The sequence below is a fragment of the Trichechus manatus genome, unplaced genomic scaffold, assembly GCF_000243295.1.
Source record: "Trichechus manatus latirostris isolate Lorelei unplaced genomic scaffold, TriManLat1.0 scaffold00006, whole genome shotgun sequence".
NCBI classification, from domain to species: Eukaryota; Metazoa; Chordata; class Mammalia; order Sirenia; family Trichechidae; genus Trichechus; species Trichechus manatus.
Genome location: NW_004443942.1, coordinates 4,674,282 through 4,698,455, shown reverse-complemented (window position 1 = coordinate 4,698,455; position 24,174 = coordinate 4,674,282). Strand labels below are relative to the sequence as shown.

The 24,174-nt window shown below is 44.0% G+C and overlaps 2 protein-coding genes across 2 annotated transcripts in view; both read right to left on the bottom strand.

Moving 5' to 3' along the window:
- Window positions 1–220: 220 nt before the first annotated feature.
- Window positions 221–24,174, bottom strand: part of PARVA (parvin alpha) — a 156,556-nt gene continuing 132,602 nt past the window's right edge. Inside the window, exons 7-14 of the mRNA XM_023736930.1 lie at window positions 20,583–20,723; window positions 13,208–13,323; window positions 8,469–8,527; window positions 5,914–5,933; window positions 4,268–4,329; window positions 3,453–3,521; window positions 492–593; window positions 221–274 (exon numbers count right to left, since the gene is read on the bottom strand). Of these exons, the coding sequence (XP_023592698.1) occupies window positions 221–274; window positions 492–593; window positions 3,453–3,521; window positions 4,268–4,329; window positions 5,914–5,933; window positions 8,469–8,527; window positions 13,208–13,323; window positions 20,583–20,723 (623 nt within the window). The remainder of the gene's footprint in view (window positions 275–491; window positions 594–3,452; window positions 3,522–4,267; window positions 4,330–5,913; window positions 5,934–8,468; window positions 8,528–13,207; window positions 13,324–20,582; window positions 20,724–24,174) is intronic.
- Window positions 20,839–23,314, bottom strand: LOC105756530 (phosphoserine aminotransferase-like). Its single transcript, XM_012556918.1, is given in 3 exon segments — window positions 20,839–20,921; window positions 22,737–23,275; window positions 23,277–23,314. Coding segments are annotated over 3 exon segments (660 nt in total).

The following is a 24,174-nucleotide window of genomic DNA, read 5'->3' as shown; positions in this document are numbered from 1 at the left end:
CTGCCAACTGCCAGGACTTTAAACTCAGGGTGTCAGTGCACACACTTGAAAGGATCAGACTGCAGACACGTGCAAGAAGCAGAAAAGGGATTTTGTATTGGACCAAACGCCCCTGGTCCAGGCAGCAGGCTGAGGCTGCCTATGAGAGGTCACCATGGCTTGGCTGGGTGTGGACCTCAGGTCTAACGTGCCTTGTGACCACCTTCCCTTCCCTGCCACCTCAGGGCAGAGAAGAGGCTGGGCTGTGGTGCTTGGCAGGAGCGTATGGCCAGCGCTGCAGAGGGAGGGAAAGGCTGATCAGGATGCTCAGTGGTGTGGGGTAGCTCCTTCCCAGCTCAGCTGCTCATAAGAATGGGTGCCCACCTCCAGCCACTGAAAACCGTGGACCAGAGGGGAAGCTGCTCTCCTTCTCCTGGACAGACCCAGGGTAGGTGTGGTAGATGAGTCAGGGGATGTGGCTAGGGACCTCCCTTGACATATCCTCCCCTTACCTTCTGTTCAAAGCTGTCTGGGGTCAGGAAGAAGCTGTGCAGGGGCACAAAGTAGCCCTCCAGGAGCCCCATGAGCAGCACCAGGTACACACCATCTGCAAACTGGAGGGAAAGCCAGGTGAAGGCACTGGGCTCCTGAGCTTCCTAGCCCCACTAGCTTCCCTGTTGCCCCCTCCCCCAACAGAACAAAAAGCTCCCTGCCCAGGCAGCTGATGGTGGGGGATGGGGGACTGTGGCCCAAGGCAGGGAGGTTTGCTCTGCAACAAGCTGCCCCAGGTCTAGCTGGCCTCGCACAGGAGCCTCAAGTCCACAGTCCTGATCTCAGCTGATCTAGCATTTATTGAGCACTGACTGTGTTCCAAGCCCTGACTGTGTACCAAGTCACTGGGACTACAGAAATGGGCCAGGTGTGGCTCCTGCCCTCAAAAAGCTCACAGTCCAGTGCAGAGACTGCTGTGGAGGCAATGTGGTAATTGCTCCGATGGAAGGAAGTGCCTTGACCTGAGTGAGATTGACAAAGATCACCCCGCTCTTATGGGGCCATCGGGGAAGGCTTCTGCAGGAGCCACTGCCTGAATGAAGACCTGAGGGATGAGACCAGAGGGAGGAGGGAAAGATGTCCAAGGCAAATGGCATGAGGCTAGCGGAGGTGACTTTTGCTTTCTGAACAGAGAAGAAGAACTCTAGAGTCATATAGGCCTGGGCATTCTCCTTTCTCACATTTCACTTCATTAACACTTGAGTAGAAGGTAGCTGTTACAAGTGTGGGCTCTGGAACCAGGCCTCCTGAGTTCAAATTTACCTACTAGCTATGTGACTTGGGCAAGTTACATAACTTCTCTGTGCCTTCTTTTTTCTCATCTGTAAAATGGAACTGATGATAGTATCGTATCACTTCACAGCATTACCATGAGGGGTGAACCAGTTAGTATGTGTAAAGTGCCTAGAACACTGCTTGGCATGTAGGAAGCACTTAATAAATATTAACAATTGCTATTACTATCTAGGAAAACAACAAAGTACTCAGGACACAACTTACTGGCTCTTGCTGGCAAGGGAGAACTGTACACCGAGGGCCATGGCCAAAGCTTAGAGTCCAGCCCCTTCCATGAAGGAGCGCAGAGTCCAGACAGGTTGGGAAACCTGGTCCAGTATGCTGACAGGGACTGTAGCTTCCTAGGCTAAGTGCAGAGGACTGTAGGTCTTCCACTCAAGGAAAAGCAAGATTAGTGTGGAGGCAGTGGGGGCCTAAGGGAGGACTGAGGTTTGGAAGGAGCAGGCTCTTCAGGCTATGGAGGATGACTTGAGCAAAGGTATAGCGGTCGGATGCATATCCAGTATTCCAGAACCCTTTCAAGGGAGACTGAGCCACCAAATGCTTATGATCACAAACAACAGGTGCTAGAGTTTGCAGAGGCCCAATTTCTTGGAATCATCTTAGAAAGCTTAAAACAACTAGACTGAATAGGGGAATTGACTGGAGGGTATGCTGGGCCCAGAGTCTACTCAGACAGCCTTTCTAGGTGATTGGCTGGTGGGCCTGTGGCTCAGTCTTCATAATAGGGATAAGATTCTGAGGACGGGCCTGATCTAGGAGGGCCTGGGAGTGGCTTCCTCCCTGCTTTCTGTCCACCATTCCTTCAACTTTGGACCTAAGCATGAGTCATCCCAGGCTGCCCTAGGGTGGACAATGGGAGAGCAGACCCTAGCATCTGTGTCAAAATCAAGTTCCTCCCAGTGGGAGCTACCTAACTGGGCCTCATTCTTGCTATGACTGGATTGGGTTGGGAATAACAGAATGTAATTTTTCAACTCAGGGGAGGACTTTGGGTTAAGTTAAGTGCTATTCACAGCTCCGAGTGCCACTAAGTTAGACTGCTCCCTCCTCCCCATCCCTAACTGCTAGTGTTAGCGACTTGGTGGTACCACCAGTAAACCAGTTGCCATTGAGTAGATCCTGACTCATGGCGACCCCATGTATGTCAGAGTACCACTGTGCTCCATAGGGTTTTCAGTGGCTGATTATTTGGAAACAAATCACTAGGCCTTTCTTCTGAGGTGCCTCTTGGTTAGCAGATGAGTGCATTAACCATTTGCACCAGCCAATGACTCAGTCTTGATGATATAGTGGGTAACACCCACAGACAGACACCAGAAGTGCTCAGCAGTGACTCCCTTTGTTAGCACTCCCTGCCCCATGAAAACCAAGGTGAAAGTTCCAGAGCCCACTGGAGGAAAGATCGCTTCTCCATAGCATTCCCTATTTCCCAAAAGAGTATATGAAGCTCATTCCAGAGTCCACACACACTGGGTTAGAACTTGGCAGCAGACCCAGGGAGTACCCAAGTGCTTGAAAGAAAGCCACATCTTAGAAAGTCATCAAGAATGAAAGGGTGTTGTGATACAAGACGAATTACGCAGTCTCAAAGTATCTCCCCAAAGATTAGTTATTAATTATAAAGGGGGAAAAAGGACTTTACAGTGGGAAAATCACAGTTAACATCACCAGTAATGGGACTAATGGACAAAAGTGCCTCAAACGTCATGCCTTAGAAGAACAGAGCATAAGCTTACGTTGTATTCCTACTGAAAATGCATAACCTGAATCTAATCAGGAGGGAAGACATTAGGGGACATTCTATAAAACAAATGGCCTGCACTCTTCAAAAATGTCAACGTGACATAAAGAAAGGCTAAGGAATTATTCTATATTAAAACGAGACTAAAGAGACATGACAACTAAATACAAAGAGTATATGGATGTTCACTGTGACATTCTTGCAAATTTTCAAAACATAAAGTTGGAAAAAAATTCACAGAGAAATTCCATCTGGTTCCCACCCCAGGGGAAAGCTTCACGGTCAGTGTGGAAGACCCTTCCTGTGATGTGCGGCGGGACACTTCATACAGTGGCTGTCACATGGCCCTGCCCCCCATCCTGTGCTTGGGGCTGCCACCCACCTGGGTTTCCAGTTCTGTGACTTCCAGGTTCAGTTTATTCAGGTGCTTGTTCACAAATGTGATGAGTGTCTACAAGAGAAGCACAGCCAGGCATTTGAGACGGAGGGTCACCAGGCCATACCCTGAAGGCCACTTCTGTGACTCCACCATGGAGACACAAATCAGTGTGAACACACAGGACAAGGAGCCAGGAGCACGGCCAGGGGTCCCTATGCAGAGCTGAGTGCAGATCAGCAGCCTAGGAGGCTGTTCCTGCAGAGCCCCCATGGGTACAGCAGGGGTTGGAGGGGCTGGCTCAGCTTTGCAGTCCCACACTCTGTGGATTCCAATTGGCAGTTTCAGGATGGTGAAAGGAGCAACATTTCACCAAAAGTCGTAAGAGGAAGAATGTCAGGGAGAGTGTCTGAGCCTAGGGTCAGGGAGAGCCTAAGGGAAATTAAGAAGGGGCCAAAGGAGAAATTAACCCACTGGGTCCATCCTTGTTAGATGCAGGACCCTGTGCCCAGGGAGACAGAGAGAGATCTGAGTGAGGAGGCAGGCAAGGCTGGTGTTTGGTGCAGGTGGGAAGTTAAGAGTGCTCACGGCCTCAAAACTTTCGAGCGAGCTATCATCCCGATGGGAGAAGAAAGAGACAGGATAAAGTACCAGTGAGAAGACGACAGGTAAAATGACGTCAAGGGGGAAAGCCCTGCATTTGCAGAGATTTGATGGTTACACCATTTCAGCAGGAAGCTTGCTGGCTGCAGGGATGGGTTTTCATAATGTTTTGGCTGCATCTCCCTGCCCTGGTTCCCTCCCAGGTACCTCCTTCCCACCTTTTTCACCACATTGAGTTTGTCTGGTGCATGGTCGAACAACGTGTCGAAGGCATCGCGTTCTGGAAAAGAGGAAAACATAAAGTGGGGCAGGAAGACACCTCCTGGGAAATCTACCCCCAGTCTGGCCACATGAGCCTTTAAAGGCCACATGGTCAGCTACAGATAGGAACTCTTTGGGGTGTGAGACGTTGCTTGCAACTCTGGAATCTGGGTTTGGGGCTGAGATGTGGGGGTCTTTCTCCATGTGTGCACTCCCATGTTGGAAACACGTCGACCTTCTATTGAAGGGAAGGGGCTCTATCAGGCAGTCTGACCTGGGATTGGCCATTTCTCTTCACTACTTATGTTCCATTATATCATGACTCAAGGAGTCCTGGTGACGGGATAATTAAGCATTTGGCTGCTAACCAAAAGGTCAGCAGTTTGAACCCACCAGCCGCTCTGTGGGTGAAAAGAACTGTGATCTGCTCTCATAAAGATTTCAGTGTAGGAGATCCTATGGGGCAATTCTACTCTGTCATATAGGGTCGCTATGAGTTGGAATCGGCGTGACAGCACACAACAACAACATAACCTTATCGTGACTCAGTCACGATTCTAAAATGTTTCTGAAGCGTTTTTGAGATAGAATGCTAACTAAATATCCAATCATTTCACCCCCCCTAATTTTCAAAAACAAGACACTCAAGACAAACATCATGGTGGAGTGCACAGATAAAAGGACCGAGAGTCAGGGAGCCCCAGGGTAGAATATGAGCTCCTACTCTGGGTGACCTAGGTCACTTCAACTCTTTGAGCCTCAGTTTCTTCTTCTCCAAACTATCATCTGAAAAATGAAGCTCCCCCTAGGTTGTCATGAGGGTGAAAGGCAAGAATGTATGTGAACGTGCTCTGTAAACTCTACTGATGTGGATTGTTATTAGCATAACTGAAATACTTACACACATTACCCATAGTAAAAACCAGGATCACAGAAAGTACCAGAGGCCTGTGACCCCTTCAGGGATTTTCCTTGCTCAGCTTCATGTTTCCCAATTGAGAGGTGAAATTGTGGAGGGAGGAAGGGAACGAGAGAAGAGTCTCCAAGACAAATCTGGGTTAGAAGGGTTCATGACTGCAAGGTCTGTCTTTTCCTACTCTTGCACAGATGGATGGGTAACTTTGAGACTGCCAGAAAGGTGACTGTGATCTCTGACATTCACAGACTTAGAAACAAATCCAAAGAATGCTGGGAAATGGGAGAGGTAGGAGCTGTGGGATGGAAGAGGGAGAAGACAGCCTGTAGAAGGGCTGGGCAGAGCAGGGAGAGGGGACAGTCCCTGACTGTGCTCATATACCACTTCCTTCACTCCCACAATATGCTTGGAGCAAAACTGCCCCGTAAATGCCCAGGCCCATGCAGAAGCCCAGCAAAACCACTGACCACTTCCAACAGGACTGTGTCAATGTGGGTCGTTTTCCTCTTCCCACCAATAAGCTGTCCCTCCCTCCCCAACTGGTCCTGTCACAGGCTGGTGCAGACACATGCCCAGGCAGCAAGCTTGAGTGCCTGTTCTTCTCAGCGGCCACAGAACAGCTGCTGCAGAATTAACCAGAGCCCCATTGCAGCCACCAACACTGGAGGACAATCTTAGGCAACTCACCATGCCTCCCGGAAAGAGCCCTGGAGGGAAAAGAAAAAGAAAACAGTGTGATTCTTCTCTCCTTGGGCAGTCCTCTGAGAAAACCTCCCATCACTGCTGGAAGCCCACTCCCACCCTGGCTGCCTGGCGCCAGCTTGCCACCTGCCTGCCCTTGGTTGAAGAACTCAAAAACCCTTCTTCCTTGGGAATTGTAATCTGTGCCAAGTTCTCTAATTATTCAGTCTTCATCATATTACTACCTATTTTTCTTCCCTCTGTTATACAGATATACTGGTGTCAGTGCAAAGCCTGGTGTAATGATGCTTAAACGACTATTTCTTGTCTTAAATAAAATCACATTATTGCTTGCAGTTAAGAAAGAATATGGGACTCAGGGGCTCAATATTGCCAAACAAATTTTTGGAGCAGCGTTTGCTCAAGCAAACTCCTGTATGTGGAATTCTACTGCCCAGGTTGCTGTGGGTATCCGCTTGGGGAGGTCAGCTTTGTCTCTTGTCCATCCATCCTGTAATGCCCACCAAACAGCAACTGCCATTGACCCAAAGAGGCAGGAACTGTAACTGCACTTGCAGTAGAGAAGCAGCACAGTATTCAGAGCATAAGCACTGGAGACAGACCACTTAGGTTTTAAATCCCACTGAGCCATTTGCTAGCTGTGCGACCTTGGACAAGTTACTTAACCTCTCTGCGCCACAGGTCTCTTACCTCTAAAATGAGGATAACTGTAAACACCTCAGTGGGATGCTGTGAGCACTAAATGATTTAATATGTAGAAAGATTTTAGCATAATACCTAGTATATAGTAAATGCTCAATACATTTTTTTTCCTCAGTACATGTCTGGTTCTTTATTATGATTCTTATTAGTTTATTCCAACTATACACCTTTCACCCACCAAATGATCACCTGGGGGTAGTGTATTGGAAAGAACAATTGACTTGGTGTTAACTGTTGGATGAATCTATGATACAGTCTTCTTCATCACCTTTAGATTTTGGTGTTTTAGGGAATTTAATTATTGCCCTATGTGTTTATTATGATCAATGAGATACAAAAGCACTTCATGAATTGTATTTTGCTTTCATTATTAGGAGATTCCATGTCTACGTCTGTGTGGTAGAGATGGCAGAGACAGAAGAACAACAGAAGCCATAACATGAAGCTGAGAGAGTGTTCTGGAATCTGAAACTTTACACTGCCTGATTCAGGAGTTTCTCATGGGCCATGCTCCTGTCACGTATGTCTTCTTCTTTTCCAGAAGGTGAAATAGGCCAGTCAAGTCCAGCAAGGGGTGGGGCGGGTAGGGAGCAGGACAGTGAGGAATTCTCCTCCTTTCCCAGCAGGCCTTCCCAGGGCACCTTTCCTCCTGCTTCTCATGGAACCAAGGCCAAGAATCGGTGTTGCTCTATCCGTCAGCTGGCCCCTCCACTGCCAAGACCGGCCGCTGGAGTGACGTGGAGCCTGCCTGATGAGGTCTACGTACACTGGGGTTCTCGGGAAGGGCCAACCCTCATCTCTGCTCCTCCCCCGCAGCCTGAAATGCCCACACCCCAAGGCCTTTTCTAAAGCACAGTACACAATGTAGTCTAGACAGGCAGCATTACTGGGAGGAGGGAGGAGGGAGTTTCCTAGAGATTGGGCAAGGCTTAGAAGATGTGGGTCAGCTGCTGTGATGGGGAAAACCAGGAAAGGCAGCAATAAAGGGCAGGTGAATGGAAGGAATAGCTGCTACTACATGGAATTCTCACCACCTCTCTGCAGGGTAGAAAAATACTCTCTACTTCAAAGACGAAGAAACCAAGGTCAGAGAGGTTAAGGGATTTACCTAGTAAGCGGGAAAGCCTGAATTTGAACTCAAAATGGGCAGACTTAGAGGCCCCTGCTCTTTCCACAGTGCTGCTGTTATTCAACGGGAACACAGATAACTGGTGGAGGAGCAGGGGTTGCTGAAAACTAACTGCCCGGCTTTCCGTGTGCCAGGGCGCAGGCCTGCCCAGCGACCTCAGACTCCCATACATCAACCTGCTCTTTCTGCTTAAGAACAAAACTCCTCTTTGCCATGGCAAACCTCTTCTACGTTCTGATACTGCAATTTCTTAAAGCACAGGAAAAAGAGAGGGGAAAACAAACAAACAAAAAATGCTAGGGTGGAGAGGGGCCTCTGGGTCATGGCACATGATCAAATAAAAGAGATTCAGAAAAGGAAGAAAACCGTCCTTTGGAAGATTAACAATTTAAATTCAACCCCAAGTTTATAGCATGATGATTTCATGCTGGTTGGCTTTTTTGGGCGCATTTTTTCCTGGAGTGCCATAAAATTAGAATTTTTCAATCACTGTTAATTCCCTCTCCCCACTTCCCCACCCAAGTTTGTACCTTAAGCATTGAGAGGCATGTTTTGAACGCATGGAAAAGGCTAAACCATAATCATTGGCTGAAGTCTAATCCCTCCTGCAATCCCAATAAATGAAAACTAAATATCAGCAAATGGATGAATTTCAGAGAAACATCTGTGTTCCATTACAGAATCGCTGGCAACAATGGTGTTGACATACTCTGTGTTACCAGTTATTTCCTCTTGGATTTGCCGAGACTGGAGGATTCCTTCTCGTTTCTGAAATGGGGGTGGGGAGAGGGGTTGGGAGAAGAAGAGAAAAATATGCTTTAGAAAAATACCGAAAAACTGATTCACATTTCTGATACTGAGAAAGTTAGTGGCGTTTGAGAAATGAACTCAGACGAGATAATGCTAGAAATGAAACGAGGCCCCTGATTTCCTGTTACTGGACTGTACCATTCGTACTTAAAGTGCAATTAGTGCTTAGTCCAAACAAGTAGGCTGTTTCTTGGATGGTGAATCTTTTCTTTCTTTATTGGAAGACATTCTGCTGGAAGCAAACTGTTTGCCTCCCAGAGTAATCCACAGTAAACCAAATGGAAATGAAGGCTAGGGTGTGTCTGCCCTCCAGCTGGGGCCACAGAGGGAAGCTGGGAGAAACATTTAACGGTAGGGTTGGGGTAGAGGAACTGAGGCCAATTTAGAGAATTCAGACAGCGGTAGAGTTTCTTTCTTTCTTTTTAACTGATAAAATGGGAGTTTTTAAGTAAGTGGTACAGTCCTCAGCAACTAGCTTCTTCTCTTAGATTAAGCACTTTGGAGGCCCATCTGTCTATCCACTCATCCATCCATCCATCCACCCATCCATCCATTCACCTGTCATCCATCACTCCTCTCATCGATTAATCCTCTTTCGTCTTTACTTCATTAATCAGTGCTTTACTTCATTAACAAGGCCCTGTGCTGGAGTTAGAGCAAATAACGTGGAGTTTAAGACATGGTTTCTGGCCTCGAGGAAGTTAAGAGTAAAATGGACGCGGTGTGATGGATCACTTTTGTGTGGCCTTTCTAGCCATGGTCTTGTAACTCCCACTCAGGTGATTGGGCGGGACTGTGCAGATATGGTAATTATGGTCCACTAAAGGAATTGGTCAGTTTTGCCATCCTGCTGGGCTTGAGATGAGCCATTCCACAGGCAGGAGAGAGAGGATCCCACCGCCACCACGGAAGGACAGCCAGGAGCAGAGAGCATGTCCTTTGAACCTGGGATCCCTGTGCCGAGAAGCTCCTGGAACCAGGAGACGGAGAGAGAGAGATGTAACCCTGAAGATGGCAAGAAGCGGTGGCAGGAGAAACCGGCAGGAAACGTGCAGTGGGCTTCCCTGCCCGTGGATCGAGAACGCTGAGTGCCTGGGGTGCCTCTGGGAACTTATTAAACCCGTTGCTGTCGAGTCGATTTCGACTCATAGCAACCCTATAGGACATAGTAGAACTGTCCCATAGGGTTTCCAAGGAGCAGCTGGTAGATTTGAACTGCCAACCTTTTGGTTGGCTCTTAACCACTGTGCCACGAGGGCTAAAAGAGCTTTGTAACACTTGCCTGAGCAGGGCAGAGGCGAGGGCCAAGAGAGGCGTGCCTGCAAGCATAGCAGGGAAGAGGCTGTCCTGATAGAAGAACACTATCCTGAACCTGAATTGTAACCTGTTATTTCCCTAATAAACCCCATAATCTTGAGTATTATCTGTGAGTGCTGTGTGGCCATTGCAATGAATTGTTGAACCCAGCAGAGAAGTAGAGAGTGCGGGAGTAGGGACGGTTGGTATCAGAATTGGTAAAGATAGCAGTTAGAGGAGGTCAAACCCTGGCCCTCACACCATTTTTACAATGGGTGAGATGAAGCAGGCACGTGTGAGAATGGTTTTCCCAAAAATTGTCCTTGTTTATTCCTATTATCCCAGCTTAATTATTAATAGGACCCCAATTCCACTCTCCAAGTGTCGTGGGTGATAAGTTCTGTGGTCACTCTATGCAGAGAAGCAGTGCTAAATGCAAGAACATTGCAAGCTCCTCCAGCTGGGATGGTCAGGAAAACCTTCCAAGAGGAAGAGGTCCATGAGGTGGTTCTAGGATTTCACAAGACACAGAGGAGAGGCCATCCCAGGTAGGAGGCATGGCCCGAGCCAAAATGCAGAATCAGGACAGAACAAATGTGTTCAGGAGGCTGTTTGGTGAAAGCAGAGTGTCTGGAGGAACTAGTGGGTGATCAGACCGGGAGGGTAGCTGGCTTTAGTCAATGAGGAGCTCTAAACGCCAATCTGAAGAGTGTGAATTTCATCGTGTGGGCATGAAGGTTTTTGAATAGGGGAATATAAGGGTTCGGAAAGACTTTCTGATGGGGGTGAAGGGAGAGATTCATTCCATCAGGTTCCTACGCAGCCATTTACCAGACACTGGCAGGAAGGTCTGGGTAAGCAGCTGCCACAGTGAATTCATCTTCCACAGAGGCTGAGGTTGAGTATCAAGGAGCCTCCGAGAGGTGGTGGCTCAGCTGAATCCCTCCTCCTCTAGCCTCCTGCTGCAACTTCCCAAAACTTCCCTTCACATCCCCAATAGCCACTGAAAATACTGTACTTGCCAGATACTTTTACAGAAGGAAACGTAGTGCTGGATAAAGGCCAAGAGTATATCTGGAGTAGATGAAGAAGAATGGATTAACAAAGCAAAAAAAAAAGAAGAAAAAAAAAAAGATCATTTGAAAGGGTCTAGGTGAGGGTGAATCAAGACTTTTTCCAAATCTGGTTTCATGTATATAAAGTTTTCACATGAGGCACATGGAATCTGTGTCCTTGTCTTGTGAGGCCACTCATGGACATAAAACCTCAATCTTAAACTTCATGCAGAATTAAATGCCTTTATACAGAATGGAGATGAAATCTGGATTAAATAGCCCCTCACACAGCATCCTGATTCACCCCCATCCATTACTTGTTCCCTAAAGAGTTTTCTCTGTAGTTGGGTCAGTGACTCACGGCCAAATTCTCAGAGTCCTGCTTCTGTGCCTGTTAAACTTGATAAAGCAAAACACCCCATAAAACCTGACATGTACTAATGCCATTTTATGGAATGTGTCCTCTTTTCTCCCTCATGCTAACAAAACTGCCTACAGGAGAAATTAAACCAACAACAAGCTTCAGATGGCCTATAATTGAGCTGAAAATAAGGCATATGATGTGGGCTTGCAATGGTCACTGTTTCAAAATAGAAGCCCGCTCTCTCCTGCTCAGTCTTCAATTGTACTTTTTAAAAATATAATGAAGTAGATTCATGCATTATCAATCTGTAAAATAACACAATAGAGATGGCCTGGATTCACTAGGAAGATGCTTATGCAAGGATGTTCTAGGTTACATAAAGTGCTTATTAGCACGATGCTTGATACAGCTGAAGTGCTCAATAAATAATGGCAATTATTACCTCTCCGTCAGCTGTAATTAGTGTCTAAACCACAAAACATTCGCATCGACTGTGGGCTTCTGATGGCCCTCTCTGCTTCTTATATATAGTCTTTTCTCCCAGCAGGCAGGGCTAAGGTATTACATTCCTACTACACCCCTTTGACACTTAGCAGTGGTTCCTCGATGCAAACGGTTTGCTCTTGGCTACTAACCAAAAGGTTTGCAGTTTGAACCCACCCAGCAGCACTATGGAAGAAAGGCCTGGCAATCTGCTTCTGTAAAGATTATGGCCAAGAAAACCCTACGGAATTCAGTTCTACTCTGTAACACATGGGGTCAGCATGAGTTGGAATTGACTCAATGGCAACAGGTTTTGTTCTGTTTTTGATGCTTAGCAGAGGTAAGCACCCAGAAGGTGTGGAAGAAATGCTTGTTGATTAAGGCACAACGGATTAACGGATGGAGGAGCCATCAGTCATAGTCATGGCTACCACCAACACCTCCCCCACTTCCACTAACATCTGAACTCTGAGAGAGCTCGGTTCAAAGTCCTTCTGTCCTGGACTCTGGTCTGGCCTGGTCAGGCAAGGTTCATTAGCCTCCAGGGCTTTTCCTCACCAAGGGACAGAAGAGCTGCCATATTGTACTCTATTCCAAAACCGTCGATATCCAGGGAGCTGCTTATGTAGGGAGTTCTCCCTTGCTGCATGTTTATTTGGAAAAGAACAGAAACAAACCAACAAAACAATGACCTTTTGCTAAATGGTATAAAGATGGAAAATAAAATCAAATTTGAGTATCTAATGGGTTTAGGAGGAGAGTGAGATAGTCACGGGGAGAGAGCACACCCTCATTGTGGAAATTACACAGCCGTATGTGAATGGAAATTCCATCCAACAATCTGGAAAAGATGACTTGAGATCCCAGCTGTGTTTCTCTGGGCGGGTGAAAAGGAGCAGTGCTCTCAATACAGACATGGCCAGTCAAGTCTCTCTCAAACACACACACACACACGCACACACTCCTTCCCATGCACAGTTAGCTGTCTCCCTCAGTAGCTATGCTTGATTGGTTTAACACAAAAAGTAATGATTCTCCATGGCTTGCAGGGCATCCTGCACACTGCTGCACGCAAATGTGCACACACAAAAGGATACATCTTTCCTCCTGGCCCCACTACACAAACACGCACCACACAAATCCTTGAATATAATTAGAGACATCCTCCGGACAAAAACAGGCAAACCCAAACACAGGCCCCAAACAGGATATCTTACACACAAACATGCACTCTTCCGCCCTTTGTGCACATATCAAGGATAAGCCAACATGCATCAGATAACTCAGTTACATGCCTCCCAGTGTATGCCACACCCAAGAACATTCAGCATTCATTCATCTGTTTTTCTGACCGTCTCTCCACTGTGCCTTGGCCCTCACAGTATCCCAGCATCTACAACTCCTTAAAGGGGCAGTTGTTTGTGGTGGCATTCATCTTACCTGAACCACAACCACTTGGATGGAAACATGGTCTGGCAGTCGGATTGGTGCCCGGAAATACTGGGACAGAGCAACTAGCAGATGCAAGATGGCTACCAGGCTCTTGGCATGAACAGCTGAAATAAAAGATGATTTTAAAATTTAGAGAATCTTCTTCCAGGTTCTTGGCAATACAAGCAATATTCAAAATGTAGCAGTCCCACACCTGAAGTCCCTTTTAGCCCACCCTCAAGGTTCAATGTCCTTGGTCATCATGGGCCTCATGCTGGGCCCCCTCAGTTCTTGGACAGATTCCATGGAGTTCCTCCTAGGATCATATTGTTGGATTTCCAGTGTAGCACCTCTTCACTCTAATCCAAGTTGCCAATTGGACCCTGATGACAGTGAGTCCTTGGCTCAAATCAGCCCTCATCAAGCCCCATGTCCCTTTTCATGCCATTCTATTAACCATGAACACATGTGCTCTGTACCCCTTCTCCCTTCCCACCTGACAGAGAACGCTGGATTGTTACCATTACCCTGTTCCAAGGGTCACTTCCTTGTTTAGGACTTTAAAATCCCTGGAATAAGGCATTAGAATCATTCAAAGGGTCTTGTTGTTCTTGGGTGCCATGTATGGTCAGTGTAGATGATGCCCCTTGGGGAACAGTTGGGAGGGAATGTTCATAACCTAGTTGGCTTTCACAGCTGCTGAGATATGGCTGGATGTTAATTCACTTACATTAGGAAAGGCTGGGCCCACTGGGCTGTGGTTCTCTCAGTAGGTAAGAAAAAGATGATGACCTAATGGGGACACACAGGCAGTGGGGTCAGCTGGAGCTTGAGTTCTGACTTAACAACTGTACTACTGACTGGCTAAAGGACCTTGAATAGGCCACTCAAGGCCTCTGAGCCTTGATTTGAGCTCATTTTCACAAATTGGGGTAACGGTATTAATGCAAAAGTATAGGATGTAAGGATTTCCAGAGATAATTTAGGCAAAGCTCTTGGAACATAGCAGGTACCCAGCAATGGTTGATATTTTTTTAATTATAACTTATGTGAAAATACTTGGCACCTAGGCCATTAAAACATGTTAGCTTTTTCCCCTTGGTTTTTCATAAAAGAGAAAATCAAGCGGGTATTTTATCCTGCCAGCTCTCAGAGTTCCTCATTACAGGGGACATTTACAAAAAAAAAAAACCCATTCTGTATCCTTAGCATGCACTGGGTCCATTATTAGGGTGTCCTTCTGTCTATCCTGGGATTGATGAATCTGCCCTAGCAGAAGCTTTGAGAAACCTCCAAGAAAAAGGAATGATTCAGACATTCCTTGGGAACTCATTAGGGGTTTCTTGTTATCATTGCTGCTTCAGAGAAGGTTTTCTACTTGCTATGAACAGCAGTTCTTCACCACTGCCAAACAGTTGATGAACTGTTCCGAATTCTTAGCCTTCCAGAAGAAGTTATTTTTCAGTTCTGGGCTTTCAGGCATTGCCGACTAAGTTTTACACACAGTTACAGCCCCCAAAAAGGCTCTTGGTATGGGACTGACCCATTGACATGGTGTGGTCACTGACTGACAAAGGCAAAGCCCAGGCTTGCTCTTGTGATCAGAACTGCCACACTGCCACCAGTCCGATCACTGGTCATTTGTTACCCAATCATTTGCTAACCTTTTCCCTTTACTGACACTCCTTCCCAGCTATTCCTCAAGGGGCATTAGCTACATAATGCTGGAAAAGTTGGGATCAAGCAGGTTGTTTTGTTTCGATCAAAGATTCTATAGAAGAATCCTGATCAAAAAGGGAAAAATACAAACAGAATTTCAAACTCTCATGGAACCCAAACTTTCTGGAGCCATTGTAGCTGGATGAACCCCCGAAACTATTGACCTGAGAAAATCTTTAAACCTTAAACCAAAAATATCCCCTGAAATCTTCTTTAAACCAAACAATAGTTTAGCTTAATTATAAAGAATGTTTGCCTTGAGTGTTGTGCTCTTTTAAAGATCTATATGGGATCAAATGGACAACAACTTGGAAGGTTAGATAGGAAGCTTAGGGAACAGTGATTTTCTATCACTGGAGGAGGAACAATTCAGAAGAGGAGGGTGAGAATGGTTCCAGAACTTGAAGAATGTAATCAATGTCTCTGAACTGTACATGTAAATATTGTTGAATTGTTGTATGTTCTGCAGTGTATATTTTCAACAACAACAACAAAATAAAATAAACTATTTTTAAAAGTAAGTTGTTCTTCTTACATCTTGGTGACATTGTACATAATCTTGACTGTCTCGGTCAGCAACACAGAGCTATACAACAAGCACCATACAGATGACCATACCCTTTCATTGAGTACACTGTCCTCCTGGGAATTTTTTCCCACAGTCTCACAACACACTGTGATGGTTTAATTTTATGCGTCAACTTGGTTAGGCTATGGTACCCAGTTGTATGGTTAAACACTAGTCTAACACGTTCCTTCGAAGGTATTTTGTAGATGTGATTAACGTTTACAATTGGTTGACTTTAAGTACAGGAGATTACCCTCAAAAATGTGGGTGGGTCTCATTTAATCAGTTGAAGGCCAGAGCAAAAACTGAGGTTTCCTGGAGAAGAAGGAGTTCTGCCTTCAAGACTGTAACAGAAATCCTACCTGAGTTTTCAGCCTGCCCTATGGATTTCAGACTTGGCAGCCCTCAAAACCAAGTATACTGATTCCTTAAAATTAATCAATCACTCACTCAGTCAATCAATCTCTACCTCTCTCTCTATATTATCTTTACATACATATACATATAGATATGTGTACCTCCATATACATATTTGTATTTTTCCACTCTATCATAACTACTTTAATTTTTTTTATATTCCTTTCTAAGTCTTGGCCACAAGTACACAAATATACATATCCTATTGATTCTGTTTCTCTGGAGAATCCTGACTGATACACACACACACACACACACACACACACACACAATGAGCACAAAGATATTAAATATTATGTAATCTACAACTGCTTAAAACAGCTGGAAAAAATTATGTCCTATAGCAAGAACATGGTTTAATCCAATGGTTTTCACTTTTTTTTTTTATTAAGCAGAGAAACTCTTTGTTCTAAAATCCTATAGGTAAAACTGATGAAAAAAGTACAACTGTTCTGGTTCAAATGATAATGCCCAGAGTTCTAACTGTGGCCCACCCACAGTTTCTTGCTCTCCCCCACACCCAGTGACACCTGAGATTCTCCTTGTAAATCTCTAGGTTGGCAAAGCACAGTTTAATAACAACTGCTTTACTAAATTATGGTACATTTATGTAATGGAATAGTTTGCATGTGTTGAAAATCATTGTTAAGATGATGTAGCTATAAATATTAATAATGCAACGTTATAGAGAAACTGGATAGAAACTGTAAAATAAATACATTTGTGGATACACGTGACATATATGCATATTTATACACACACTCACACACGAAAGCATGTACTTGTGGCCAAGTCTTGGACAGAAAGATATATATTAAAAAAATGAAAATAGTTATGGTTGCTTGTAAAGATGGTTTTAATATTTTTCCTGCTTCAGAATTTTCTTTAGGATAAAGATATGTCATCTTTTCAATTAAAAACATTCTAAACAACCTTTGCATATTGGCCACCCACATCATTGCTGTCCCTCAATACCTCTCCTGGAAGTTTTAGTCCTTGATACTCGGCAGAATGTAAGAACACTGTGTGCCTGCACTCAGGTCAGGATGGAAGGGTTCAGAAAATGCGCAAAGGCCAAGACTTCACTGAATAAACTGAGAACAGCAGCAGCTGTGCCAACAGTGTCACTCTAGGGCTGGGAAACTATGTTAAAAGAAGCTGCTGAGTTAGAAATAGGCCTCCAAACCAGTCCTGGGGTGGAAATATAAACTCGCATAATTTTTCTGGAGGCAATTTGACAATATCTATTATAAATTAAATATCTATTAAAAATGTACATATCCTTTGGCCCTAAAATACCATTTCTAGGTATTTATCTTAAAGAAGTAACTATGGCTGTGAGCAGAGAGACATTATCGGGCTATGCTGATATTAGTGAAAAAATTGAAAACAATCTAAAAATCCATCCATGGTGAAATAAACTATAATACATCCGTATAATGTCATATTATGTAACACTAAAGGTGCCATATAGAACAATATGTAATGATTTATAAAGACATACATCTTCCAAACAACATATATAGGCTGATTTAATCTTTGTGAAAATTATATATATTTTATAGTTATGTATATATACATTCATTCATTCATTTATTACACACACACGTGACTTGAAGGAACACACCACACTGTTGATGGTGTCTCTCTCTGGGGGCAGCTTCTGGGGCAGGATGGGTAGTGGTTAGTGCACAGACTCTGCAGCCAGACTCTCTGGGTCTGATTCCTGGCTCCATCATTTACCACGTGTGTGATCTTGGACAATGAGACTCCTTTAGCAAATATTTCTGTGCTTATTATGTCCCAGTCACTCTTCTAGGTTCCAGGGATACAGCAGTGACAAGACAAAAATCCCTGCCTTCGTGAAACTTACGGTCATAGTTTCTTACCTTTCTATGCCTTGATCTTCTCATTTATAAAATGGGTTAATAAAAGTTTTACCTCAGATGGATGAGTGAGGATTACAAAAATTAAAATATGTAAAGTGTTTCGAACAGTATAAAGCACATGGTAAACACCATAAATGTGTGAGATATTAATATTTACATTTCTTTTCATTTAATTGTATTTTCTTAGTCTTCAACTGTTACTGTTGTAAATAAAAGAAAGAAAAGAAAGGAAAGGAGCCCCCTAAAGCCCTGGATCAAGGACCTTGGAAGCTCAGCAGCCTGTCCCTTCCACTTTTATCCTGGGCGGAAAGATGACACAATGTCCCAAGATACGGCAGGGAAGATGACTGAGAGAGAACGGGAATATTTTCCCTGAGGAGTTGTGCCTGTCACTCTCCTTCTGGAACAAACCACTGACGCTTGTAAATAGGTCCAGCACATCTCAAAGCCCCAAGGCATCTCAGGGAGCTGGCCGCTGAGATAATTATTTCCTCTAATTTAGTACCCAATTGCCATCAAGTCGATTCCGACTCATAGCAACCCTATAGGACAGAGTAGAACTGCCCCATAGGGTTTCCTCCTTGATACTATAGTCAGCAGCCACAGCTCTTAACTGCTATGACACCAGGGCTCGTTATGAGTCAGAACCAACTTGATGGCAATGGGTTTGGTTTTCTAACCTAGTAATTCACCTCATTTCTGTAAACCTATCTGAGGGGGATAATTCAAGAGTAGCAAAACGATAAACAGTCTAAGACGTTGGTGCTATCTGGTATTAGCAATAAGTTGGAAAGATCCTAAAAGAATCAATATCAGCTTAGGGTTGAAGGTAATTATCCACCTTATGAGCTAGAAGCATACATTAAAAATTACAATTATGAAGACCACATGGGAGTTTAGAACATACGTATGATACAATATTAAGAGAAAATAACATAACAAAATGCAATAGTGTATAGCCCTTCTCCAAACAAAAATATGCATTTACATGTACCCTTAAAAAAAAATCCGTTGCCATCGAGGCAATTCCAACTCATAGCGACCTTATAGGACAGAGTAGAACTGCCCCATAGGGTTTCCAAGGAGCGGCTGGTGGATCTGAACTGCCGACCCTTTGGTTAGCAGCCTGAGCTCTTAAACACTGCGCCTCCAGGGCCCCATTCACATGTATAGTAATGGGCAAAAAAATGAAAATAGCTAGGTCAGAACGGAAATATGAGTGATTATTTTACCCATACACATTTCCCTATAAGAAATTAAAATAAAAATGAACCAAGCAAATCATTCAAAGCCACTGAAGACAATATTCCTAATGTGGCTTTTAAAAATTCCATTCTCCTGTCTTAGCCTTCCCCAAACTGTGTTCTATGATTGTCACAAAGCATTTTACTTTGCTGCAGGAAGATGGTCCATATTCACAGGAGTGGGAAATAGGATCAAACAAAACTAGGCAGGTTCTTCATTAGAAGACTTCTCTAATGCTTCTGACTATTGTGGATTTCCAAAAGGTGGATATGGTGTGCTGTGTTTCTCAAACTAGTGATCAAGCCCCTTTTCTCCCCCATCAAACACTATTAGGGTTCCTGGGAACACAGGGAACCAGAGCCCCACCCCAAGACAGCCTCTAGGGCCCAGAGCTGTGGCTTCCCCTCCTCCCACTCTCAGGTGACCCCCATGCTCGCAGAGAATGCCCCGTTCCAAGAGATGTGCGCTGTGCCCGCTGGCTTATCAAACTGTGCGAGCAAAGTTGTAATTACGCTGAAGGAGGCGCTTGGTGTCTCGGCCCCAGTGTCAGATGTCAGAAACCTGCTGAAGGGATTGTGCCTGGCAGCTACGGGGTCTCTTAGTTTAGAGGTGAAGATTCCTTTTTGCCTCCCAAGTATGAAAGGTACGTTTTTGGGACAAGGGATCCATTTTAAGTTTTCTTATTGATACTGATGTTGACTCATTAAGTCCATGTTAGACCCCAGGCCCTGGAGTTTCCTGGTGGTGCAAAAGGCTGCTAAATAAAAGGTTATCAGTTACAGTCCACCCAGAGGTGCATTGCAAGAAAGGCCTGGCAATCTACTTCTGAAAAATCAGCCACTGAAAATCCTATGGAGCACAGTTCTTCTCTGACACACATGGGGTCACTGTGAGTTGGAGGAGACTCGATGGCAACTGGTTTTCCCTTGAGGTAGCTTATACTTTCTGAGATCCTTGAACTGTAGTAGCTATGAATTGCTGACTTTTAAAATCCTGTCCCAGTGCTTACAATCTCAGCCATATCTTTGCTCCTTCTGGAAAATGAGGTGGTGAGAGGAAGGGCATGGGCTTTGGAACAAAGTCAAGTCCTCCCTCTACTGCTTCTTAATAGTTGCATGAATATGGGAGCCTCAGCTTCTGGAAACCTCAGGCTTCCTCTCTACAAGCTAGAGACAACAGCTTTCTCAAAAGGTTGTATGGGACATGGAAGAGGCTCAATGAATATTGGTTTCTTTCCCCTCCCTACCTCACGTGGGGTCACCATGAGTCTGAAAAGACTCAACGGTGACTAACCACCACCACCACCATCTCACATGAGGTTTCTACAGAAAGCCTTTTACAGAAACAGGACTTTGGATTTTGACACTTTGTTATTTTCCCAAAGGTCGGATATGTTTTCTTTCTAAGGAAGGGTACATTTCACTCAGTGATAAATGCATTTGCACCTACTCAGGACCTACCAGCTTGCTGGATGCCTACTTGGGGCAACAACATGGTACTTGCCGAAGTGTTACTAAATAGTCATATTTTCTCTTGTAAAACTCACAGTCCACATTCCACTTGATGCTCCTGGGAGGCAGTTTCAGAGTTTCATTGATCTTCTCCAGAACAGTTTGCAGTTTTTGCTTCTGAGCAATCTCCGACTGGGTGACCTCAGCAACGTTCAGCTTCTCGCTCTCAAGTTTCTCTGGAATGTCAAGGGAAAAGAGAACAGCTCTTGTCTCCAGTAACAGACAACCCTAACTCATTCACTCACTCATGCACTAACTCGCTCACTCATTCAACAACTATATTGTGGGCACCTACAACATGGTGGAGAGTGCTTTTCCCTCCTGTCTGATGGTAGCACCAGTGGCACCAGTGTCGTGGAAGCCTGTGATCATGTCTGGAATCCCCAAATTATAAGACCCCAGGTCTACGGAAGTGGGGCATTTAATCTAGCCTTATCTGTCCTATTTGAACTCTTTTTCCATCACTCTGACCCCTCACTCCCTTCTTTTCAATTCTGAGTTCTCTAAGGAGGTCTCTCTGCCCCCACTGAGAAGTCTTCCCTGTTTTTCCAAAGCAGTTAGTCATGTCCTTATCCAAGGCATCTTGTACATTTCCTTTAGTAAAACACGTGCCCTGCTGAATCATATTCGTCTGTTCTTAAATACCTTCTTTCCTTTTAAACCCACTTGGAAGGTCACTTATTTAATGTGTCATATGTCATCAATTCTAAGGCACACATTTTTTCACATATTATCATCCTTGAAATCAGGCTATGTCTTCAAACTGATGGCATCTTACAGCTGCTGTGGGCCAGGTGGAAGATGTAACAGTTATTTATCACTGTCTCCACTCTCAAAAACTTGGGCATAGCTCTTCATAGTGCATGTCTAAATATGTCTAAGAAAGTACTTTTGAAGAGTATGAAATAAAAATTCTAAGCCATAAGAAAACATGGGTAATAGTTTAACTGAAGTGTTTTTTCTTTCTTAAAATAATGACGTGTTGTAAAATCAATAGTCTTAGATGCAATGATACAACCCTTTAATTCTTAATACAAAGGCAAAACAGTCTAATTATTTTATTAATCTAAATTAATATTTTTATCCAGTAAAGAGGACAATTTTGCACTCTCTAGTGGGAAATACATTGTCTATTAGATTAACCTAACCAGCTCTTCACAACTCATTCAGAATCGATAGAACTGACACTCTGAAACATGTTTAAAATGTCTTTCCTCCTCATTTTTCAGGGCCGCCATATAATTTAAACTTTACTATACATCAACGGTTCCCCTATTACTTATCTTACTTACTTTATTTTAAAGTAGTTCTAGCTTACCCAAGTAAACGCCCCTTGGATAATTTTTTCAAGATGAGGTTGCCCACTGGGGAATTTCTGCAGGTTCTGTGGATTTATGAATTCTGTTCAGCACTTTGTTGAATGATCTTAAGTTATTCTTATCTGTATGGTCTGAAATGTTATCTCTTCTCTTTGGTTGCTTGAAGTCATCATTCTTTATTTCTAAATTTTAGAGATTTAATAAGCATATATTTAAATGTCTTCCTCCTAAATACTAAACTTTGAAGAGATTCTGTGTGCTTTTACCATCTTTAGGGTGAATTCTTATCTTAGATCTTCTACTAAAGGAATGCCAGATTGTTTTCATCTTATATTGCAACTATACACATTTGGTAGCAGCTGCCCAAAGTGCTAAGTTAAGAAAACTTCTGAAGCCTTGGCTCAGAGGAAAAGACTGTTGGGATAGATTAATGATGCCTGTCTTGGGAGTGGGCTGGGTAGGCAGGGAGGGAGGAGTGGCAGCATGGGAGCCACTTATTTGCCAGTCTAGTTGTATTACATCATTGTCTATCAGTTTTCATATTTATAACCTTCTGCAGGCAATGGACTTCTTAGAGTATACAACTTAAGTCTCTGAGTTTGTTTTCTAAGTCAACAACTTTTTCTTGTATTGTCCATTCTTTTTTTAATTGTATTTTATTATCTACTTGAACATTCATTGTTTTCTGTTACCAATTTTTTAACTAGTTTATGATACTAAACTTACACTGCATTCTTCCCAAAGTTAAAAGAAAATTCTTCTGTTTTTTAGCATCTGGTATTGCTTATTTAGGAGCCCTGGTGGTGCAGTGGTTAAAGCGCTTGACTGCTAACCAAAAGGTCAGCTGTTCAAACCCACCACCTGCTCCACGGGAGAAAGATGTGGGAACATCGACTAGCTTGGATAGGAAGTTTGAGGACATGTCACAAATCAACACTACTCCTTTGACATCGGGTATAAAATCAAATTCCACTCCATGCACAGTCTCGTTTGTGCTGTAATATACATAAGAGATGTCCGGGTTGAGGTTCCAGGTGCTTGGATCTGGAATTCTTGTATAGCTCCCAAGTTCGGGGTGGACGACATTTACAGTCCCAAACTTCCTGGCTTCTTCTGCGGCCTTAGCTGACCAAGCTCCTGTCACCACATAGTCAGCACATCTTCCGGCTTTCAGGCCATTCAAGTTTAAGGGGACAGCACTGAACGGGCCAGACCTACCTCCTTGCACAAAAATCACCTTGTAGTTGTCTGGAACAGCTAATGATTCTTCCACAAAATTCTCTGTGGTGTTGATAATTTTAGCAAAATCTGACGACCTGTGGCTCATTTCAAGAACACTAATCTCAACTCCTTTGAAGTCCAATAATTTCTTTTGTATCTCCAACAGCACTCATTGCAGCAGCTTGGCGGCCCAGCCCGAAGTTGACCACCTGCTTCGGGGCATCCATGGTGCAGCAGCCCAGCGGCTAGTCAGCTAGGAGGACTGATCGTGTGGGCAGTGCACATACTCTGTGGGCCGCAGCATCAGTCTGTGGCTCGACTCTGACCTGCGGTTTGCTCTTTTGTTCTTTATTAGGCTAATCTGAGTTAGCTTTTTGAAAATTTTCTATTGCTGAAATTTTATTCTTCCATGAAATTGTTACTCATGTATCCATAGTTCTGAAAATTGTTCATCATTATTTTAACTTGTTACAACATATTAGACATGGTTTTGAAGTAGGATGTTATTTAGAAAATTTCCTAAGGTGGATTATTTTGTTAATCTTTCAGTTAATTTTGAAGCTACCATCTAATATGTTTTTGGAGAGATTATTTTTGGAAAACAATGAAACAGTATTCAAAAAGTTCTGAAGTATGAAGTCAGGGTTGAATAAACTTAATTACCCTAAATGGTAGAAGAACTCAGATGCTCTAACACAACTGCCATATATACCATATTATATTAACGTAACCACCCATCAAATAGTTAAAATACATAAAATATTCTTTCCAGTATGAATGATTCCTGTTATTAAAACCATATTTTTAAGTTTCCAAATATATGGGAAAGGTTAGTTAATTTATTGCTTTTTTTTTTTTGAACAGAATGTAGTCTATTGATAATTTGTTGAGGCTTGCTTTATGTTGTTGTTGTTTGGTGCTGTTGAGTGGGTTCCGACTAATAGCGACTCTGTACCACAGAACGAAATACTGTCCAGTCCTGCGCCATGGACACAATCGTTATGTTTGAGCCCATTGTTGCAGCCACTGTGTCAATCCATCTCGTTGAGGGTCTTCCTTTTCTTCGTTGACCCTGTACTTTACCAAG